We start from the raw sequence: 6,663 nt of genomic DNA, 5'->3' as shown, positions 1-6,663 counted from the left end.
GCGCGATGGGTCTGACCCCGTAGGGCGGGGGAGGGGGGCTGAATGGCACGATGGGTCTGACCCCAGAGGACAGGAGGTGGGTCTGGTCTGGTCTGGCGTGCCCTGCGCCCCAGCTGAAGCTCTCCCCCCTGTGCCCAGCTGCCCGGGAAGAGGGGCTTCGGGCCGGCCGGCTGGACGGTGCAGGCCAAGATGGAGATCTACCTGTGGCTGGGCCTCAACAAGCAGCGCAAGGACTTCCTGAGCGGCCTGCCCTGCGGCTTTGAGGAGAAGAAAGCCAGCAAGGGCCTCGGCCTCCAGGCCTTCCCGCCCATCAGCCTCCTCTACACTAGTAAGAGCCGCCCGCTCTCCCTCTGCTCCCTCGGGTGCTGCTCCTGGGGGCCAGGCTGGGGGCTGCTGCCGGCTGAGTCACTCCCAGGGCGACGCTGGGATTGATGGCAGCCTGGTGTGGGGAGCCATGCTGCCTGCGAGGGGACTGTGCTTGTGGAGCCCTTCCTTCTCCACATGGCCCTTCCCTACTGAGCCCATCAGCCATGGGTCAGGAGTGGCCCCAGCGCGGGCTCTGCGCCGAACGCCTGCTGCCGCCGGTTCTGTGCAGCAGAAATTTGCAAGGCAGCCCTAACCCTCGGCGCATCCCGCAGGCACCTCTCCATCCGGAGCAGCCCCAGTCCATGCTGGGCCAGAGCTAATCACTGCCCCGAATGCCCCGGGGTGTCCTGCTCTGAGCGCCGCGGCTCAGGTGCTGCCCAGGAGTCTCACCCCCTCCTTTCCTCCCAGAGAAGCAGGTGTTCCAGCTCCGAGCCCACATGTACCAGGCCAGGAGCTTGTTTGCCGCAGACAGCAGCGGCCTCTCCGACCCCTTTGCCCGGGTTTTCTTCATCACCCAGGGCCAGTGCACGGAGGTAAGAGCCAGGCCGCTAAACCGGGGACGGGGAGGTGGGCGGGTTTGCATCTGAATTCGCTGGGCTGAATTTCTGGCCCACCAGACTGCAGCAAACCTGGTGGAAGCGTGAGGGGTAATGAAAACACCGCACATCAAGTGCTGCCCGGACGTATAACACGCTGTCAAGGTGTGCGACAGGTGCCCCTCTGGGCCTGGCCCCCAGCAGGATAACAGTCTACTTAGTGCTGCTAGCTGATGGAGATTCCCCTTTAGCTCAAGCCAGGGAGGGCTGCACTGGGGCTGTAAAGATCTGGGGTTTGAGCCCTGCTGGCTGCTGTTGGATGTGCACCAATTGACTGATCCTGACAACTCCCCTGGGGGTCCCTGTCAGGATCCCCATTTTACACGGAGAGAAGCTGATACACGAGCAGAATAAGTGACCTGCCTGAGGTCCGACGGAGAGTCAGTGTCGGAGCTCTGGGGCGCTCCCAGTGCTGTGCTTCAGCCACTAGACCTCACTTCTCTTTCACTCGGCGCCTTCAAGATGTGGTCAAGGCTCCACCAACAAAGGCAAAGCTCTGCCAGCTGGGAGGAGATTGCCTCCGGGCTTCCCGGCTCTGGGACCCGCCTTCTCGCCGCCATAGTTTTAAAGCAGCCACCTGGTATCTCCAATGCATTGGTGCGGGAAGTACCCGGAGAGTACGTCTGCCCCTCTCCTCCCTGTAACCACAACCCTGGTGCTCTTTCCCCTTCCTGCTCCTCCAGGTGCTCAACGAGACGCTCTGCCCGACCTGGGACCAGCTGCTGGTCTTCGACAACGTGGAGCTCTACGGGGAAGCCCACGAGATGCGGGACGACCCCCCCATTATTGTCATTGAGATCTACGACCAGGACACGGTGGTGAGGGAGCGCCCCGGCACGGCCCACTGGAGCACAGTGCCAGGGACTGGGGTGGCGGATTAGTCACGGGCACACAGAAGACACGGTGTTGGTGTTGGCTGTGGAAAGCCGCTTGTCCCCCGGCACCGTCCCTAACTACCCCCGGGCACCACCCCCAAAGCAGAAGGAAGAGGCTGCAGAACACAAGGGCTGGGGCAATTACGCAGCCGGTGCTGCGTGTAACAGGCTGCTTCAGTGGCACAGAGTGGCTGAATTTTCCTGCTGATGTGAGAGAGTCAGCGACTGTGAGGCCGAAGGCAGGGAGACGTTAGTCAGGCCTTTACCTCTGCAACAGCACCTCAATCCTTACCCGCAGCCCCCTGGTATCCACTCATGTCCCGACCCACAGCCCCACTGCTATCCATTCCTGTCCCCCAGCTCTGTCAGTGCCCCTCCCTCCCAAACCACAGCCCCCTGGTATCCACTCATGTCCCCACCCACAGCCCCACCGCTATCCATTCCTGTCCCCCAGCTCTGTCAGTGCCTCTCCCTCCCAAACCACAGCCCCCTGCTATCAACACCTGCCCCCAGCTTTGCCGACGCCCGACCTGCAGCCCCCCTGCTATTCCAGCACAGGGCTCCCCACACACACGGGGCAGGGATCATGGTATATTAAGGAGGTCCCAGCCATGAAGCGACCCTGGCATCCACAGACCACTGGAGAACAGGGCAGAATCTCTTGATTCAGCGAGCCCTGCCAGCTCTTCCTCTCGATCCACTTGCTGATCAGCTTTCCGCACAAACCTGCCCACCCAGCCTGGGGGGAGCCGTGGGGCTGGGCTGGGGCGAGCCGTGGGGCTGGGCTGGGGGGTGGGAAGCAGCCACCTGGACACGCCCAAGCTCTCTCCCTGCCTTTCCAGGGCAAGGCAGACTTCATGGGCCGCACCTTTGCCAAGCCGGTGGTGAAGATGTTGGACGAAGACTATGGCCCCCCGCGCTTCCCGCCCCAGCTGGAGTACTACCAGATCTACCGGGGCAACTCCACAGCCGGGGACCTGCTGGCGGCCTTCGAGCTGCTCCAGGTAACAGCCCAGCCCACGGAGCGAGGTAGCAGATAATTCCACCCTGGGCGACCCCCTGCGCTGGGAGCTGCACCGGCCACGCAGGGTGCTGGATGTGGCTCACGTATCGCAGCGGGTGTGAGCTGGAGACGCTCCCAGGAGAGACAGGCGAGCACCAGCGCAGCTTGCCGGCTCTCCTGGCCGAGGGTCTAGGCTAAGTCCTCGCTCAGCGAGTCCCCGCTTCCCGCTGGCTGGGGTGAGGCCTATGCTGATGAGTGGGCCAGCAGGGGGCAGCATGTTGGGGTGGGATCTGCTACTGGCATTTCACCAGTCACCCCTGGTTGGACCCTAACAACTTGTGCTTGGCTAACGTGCCTCCTGGACAGGTAGCCTGGACTGGGAGACGCCAAGGGAAGGCGAATCCACCCCTTCCCTTGGGTATTTCTTCCAGTGGTTAATCCCCCACGCTGGTAAAGACGCCCGGTGCTAACGCTGCCTGCCGGCCTGCCTCTTGCCAACTCTAATACACTGGCGCTATCGCGGCAGGTGCCAACGGGCCAGTCTCCTGGAGCTCAAACAGCAGAGTTGCCTCTTTCACCCGTGAGGGTCCCAGGTTTGAGAACCGCAGGGAGCCAATCGCCTCCGTTTGGGGGTGCAGCCCTGTGAGTGCAGGAGCGTGTCTCGTAGCACCGTGCCGGGGAGCTGCCTGGCGGGGTTTTAGCTGCGCGTCTGCCGGGACGGGGTGTCTTGGAGCTGAACGTCATCTCCTCAGTGCCCCTCACTTGGATGGCGTCAGTCATCTGGGCGTGGAGCAATAAACCCCGAGCAGCGAATGCAGGAACGTGAAACCCTCCTGTCAGCGAAGGAGGCGCTGACCGGACGCTCGCGGGGCGTTTCGATGGAGCGGCTCCTGAGCGGCGTCGTGTCTCTTCCAGATCGGCCCGGCTGGCAAGTCGGACCTGCCTCCGATCGATGGGCCGACGGACACGGAGCAGGGTCCCATCCTGCCAGTGCCCCTGGGGATCCGACCCGTGCTGAGTAAATACAGAGTGGAGGTAACAACTCCGGGGATGCTGCTTCCTGGGTCGCTGGCTTTCGGTGTCTGGGCTCACAATGGTGTCAATAAACAGCACAAATGGCCACGTCCGAATTGCATGGCAGAGGCCGCGTGGGGCTGTTTCGGCTGGCGCCGGGGGTGCTTAGGAGAGCCCATTATAATATCTGGGGCATGGTCCAGACTCGGCGCTGGGGTACCCTGGCATGGCTGGAGGGCAGGTGAGCTTGCTCCGCTGCTGGATGTCAGAGAGGGAGGCTCTCAGCCAGGGACAGGCAGCCCGGGGGCTGTGTGTCCCCAGCCGATATCACACCACGACCCTTTACCCTGGGCCCCCCGTGCCACCTCCGGCTGTCAGACGCAGGCCGCGGGCGGCTCTCAGCTCCTCACCTCAGCGCCTTCCCTTCGGCCCAGATCCTGTTCTGGGGCCTGCGGGACCTGAAGCGGGTGAACCTGGCCCAGGTGGACCGGCCCCGGGTGGACATCGAGTGCGCCGGCAAGGGCGTCCAGTCGGCCTTGATCCAGAACTACAAGAAAAACCCCAACTTCAGCACCCTGGTCAAGTGGTTTGAAGTGGTGAGTCCGGCCTGCTCTGGGGCATGTGGGAGGGGGGTAGCTGAGCCCTGCCTGGCCGGGAGAGGCCATTCCTACCCCTCCTGGGCAGGGCCAGGGGTGGGAGCCCTGCGGGGGGGAGGGCAGCAGGAGCAGCTGGTCTGGGGGGGACAACTAGTGGCCTGGGATCCAGCTGCCACCTGAGTTCTTACCCTGACTCGGGCAGCGACTCCCTGGGTGGCCATGGGCAAGTCACTGACCCTCTCTGTCTCGGTTTCCCCACTGGGCCGATAGGGCTGCAGGGCTCTGCTCGGCAGTGCTGGTGCAGCGCCGTGACATGAAGGGACTGACTGGCACTTTGCCACTATTGACGTAGGCCGGTTAGTAAGGCCCCATCCCCCGCCCGTGTGGTTCGGGGCCCTGCGCTCTCCCCCACTGGAAAGCAATCCTCTTCTCCCCTGCCGAGGGGGTCGCTTGAGGGCTGCCCTTCCCCCGACAGGAGTGAGGCCTGCTTGGCTGGGGAAGGAAACTGACTTCGCGTTCACCCTCTGATGGGATCCTGGTCTGAGCCTCCCCCAAAATAACCCCCGACCCCCTACGACGGGGACCCGTTCCCTTCCAGGACCTCCCAGAGAATGAGCTGCTCCACCCACCCCTGAACATCCGGGTGGTGGACTGCCGGGCCTTTGGCCGGTACACGCTGGTGGGCTCCCACGCCGTCAGTTCCCTGCGTAGGTTCATCCACCGGCCCCCGGACAAGAAATCCCAGCACTGGAACGCTGCAGGTACCAGCGGGGTGGGGAGGGTGCGAATTGCCTGGGCTGTGTGTGGCCCCTGGCCGGCTACAGAGCGGGGCGGGGATGGGCAGAGAGCGATAGACAGGATGTGGTGTTTCCTGCTCTTTAAAGCGTCTAACTGAGCAGAGGGCAGGCGAGAGCCAGGCAGGGCTCCAGGGAGGGAACGTCAGGTCAGAGCAAGGGACGGGGGGTCAGATGGGTGGGAGATTCACGCGCTGGCTCAGTGGGTCGATATTTACCAAATGCATCAGTATCCCTGTGGAGCCCACTCAGGCCCAGATAACAAAGCCCAGCTCCGGACCGGTGCAGGCCTCATGCCCGACAGCCGCAGCATCCCCTGGGGCAGGGACCGTGCCTGGAGAGCTCCGGGCGCGCCGATGGCACCACATGAGGAAGAAATAACCCCAGGGATTAGAGGGGCAAAGGCCACCTCTTGTGCAGCCACGCAGGCTCCTCCATTGCGAGGGCATGGGGGCCTCAGCAGAGAGGCCAAGGGATAGCGGCAGCATCAGCCGAGGACGACGCCTCCGTCCACACGGCGCCTGACAGGTAGAAGCCACCCGTCCCCCAGGCCGTCCCCGCAGCTCCGTGCTCCAGCACGAAATTCCCACTCATCCACCTGTGCTAGCTGGTATTGCAGGTGTGAGCGCCGGCTGAGTGGCCCTTCCCCCGACGGCGACTCCGGCTGAGCTGGGTTTTCCTTTGAGGGCAGGTGTTTCCTTTCCCCTGATTCTTGTTTCCGGGACAGCTCCCGTTTCTTGTCTCTCTTCCACGTCACCCGCCTCCCTCGCATTCCTGCTCTCTGATCTCTTCGGGTCTCCTCTACACTGGCTCTTCTCTGCCTCTCTCTCTCTGTCCTCTGTCCAGCTAAGCTGCTCAACGGCTACTTGGCCCTGGCAAACGGAGGCCCGTACTATCGTCCCCCAGGTGAAATTGTCATCAACATGGAACCGGAGGTGCCCATCAAGAAGATGGAGACCATGGTGAAGCTGGAAGCTGTGAGTATCCGAGCAGCCAAGCTCATTCCATGAGCGGCGGGTTTCTTCGCAAAGCTACAGACCCCCGGGGGTGCTCCACCCAAAGCAGGGGCCACCCATCTGGTGGGACGTGCAACCAAACTGATGCCCTGAATGAAAGGCGTAGCCTGGCCCCCACGCTGGCCTGGGTGGCTGCCCACGGTGCTACCGGCACAGAGAGCCCCCGTTCAGGACTGAGAGCACATAGAGATTGGAATTCTGCTTCAAAAAATAACAGACCAGCATGCAGAGTCCAGCACTCATACAAACCGGGGTACCCCGCCTCAGCAACCCTACAATAATAAAACAGCATGCACAGCCCAGCACATAAACAAACAAGGGTACCCCACCCCAGCATGTATGAGCAACCCTACAATAACAAACCGGCATGCACAGCCCAGCACATATACAAACCAGAGAACCC

The 6,663-nt window shown here is 62.7% G+C and overlaps 1 protein-coding gene across 1 annotated transcript in view; it reads left to right on the top strand.

Annotated features, from left to right (window-relative positions):
- Positions 1–6,663, top strand: part of OTOF (otoferlin) — a 99,342-nt gene that overhangs the window by 66,249 nt on the left and 26,430 nt on the right. Inside the window, exons 21-28 of the mRNA XM_029913047.1 lie at positions 139–328; positions 775–899; positions 1,646–1,780; positions 2,680–2,841; positions 3,756–3,875; positions 4,289–4,450; positions 5,049–5,211; positions 6,091–6,221. Coding sequence (XP_029768907.1) covers positions 139–328; positions 775–899; positions 1,646–1,780; positions 2,680–2,841; positions 3,756–3,875; positions 4,289–4,450; positions 5,049–5,211; positions 6,091–6,221 — 1,188 coding nt within the window. The remainder of the gene's footprint in view (positions 1–138; positions 329–774; positions 900–1,645; positions 1,781–2,679; positions 2,842–3,755; positions 3,876–4,288; positions 4,451–5,048; positions 5,212–6,090; positions 6,222–6,663) is intronic.

The sequence above is a fragment of the Terrapene carolina genome, unplaced genomic scaffold, assembly GCF_002925995.2.
Source record: "Terrapene carolina triunguis isolate 2854851 unplaced genomic scaffold, T_m_triunguis-2.0 Scaffold427, whole genome shotgun sequence".
Taxonomy (NCBI): domain Eukaryota; kingdom Metazoa; phylum Chordata; order Testudines; family Emydidae; genus Terrapene; species Terrapene triunguis.
The sequence above is the reverse complement of the archived record's forward strand: the minus strand, read 5'-3'. Positions and strand labels throughout refer to the sequence as shown.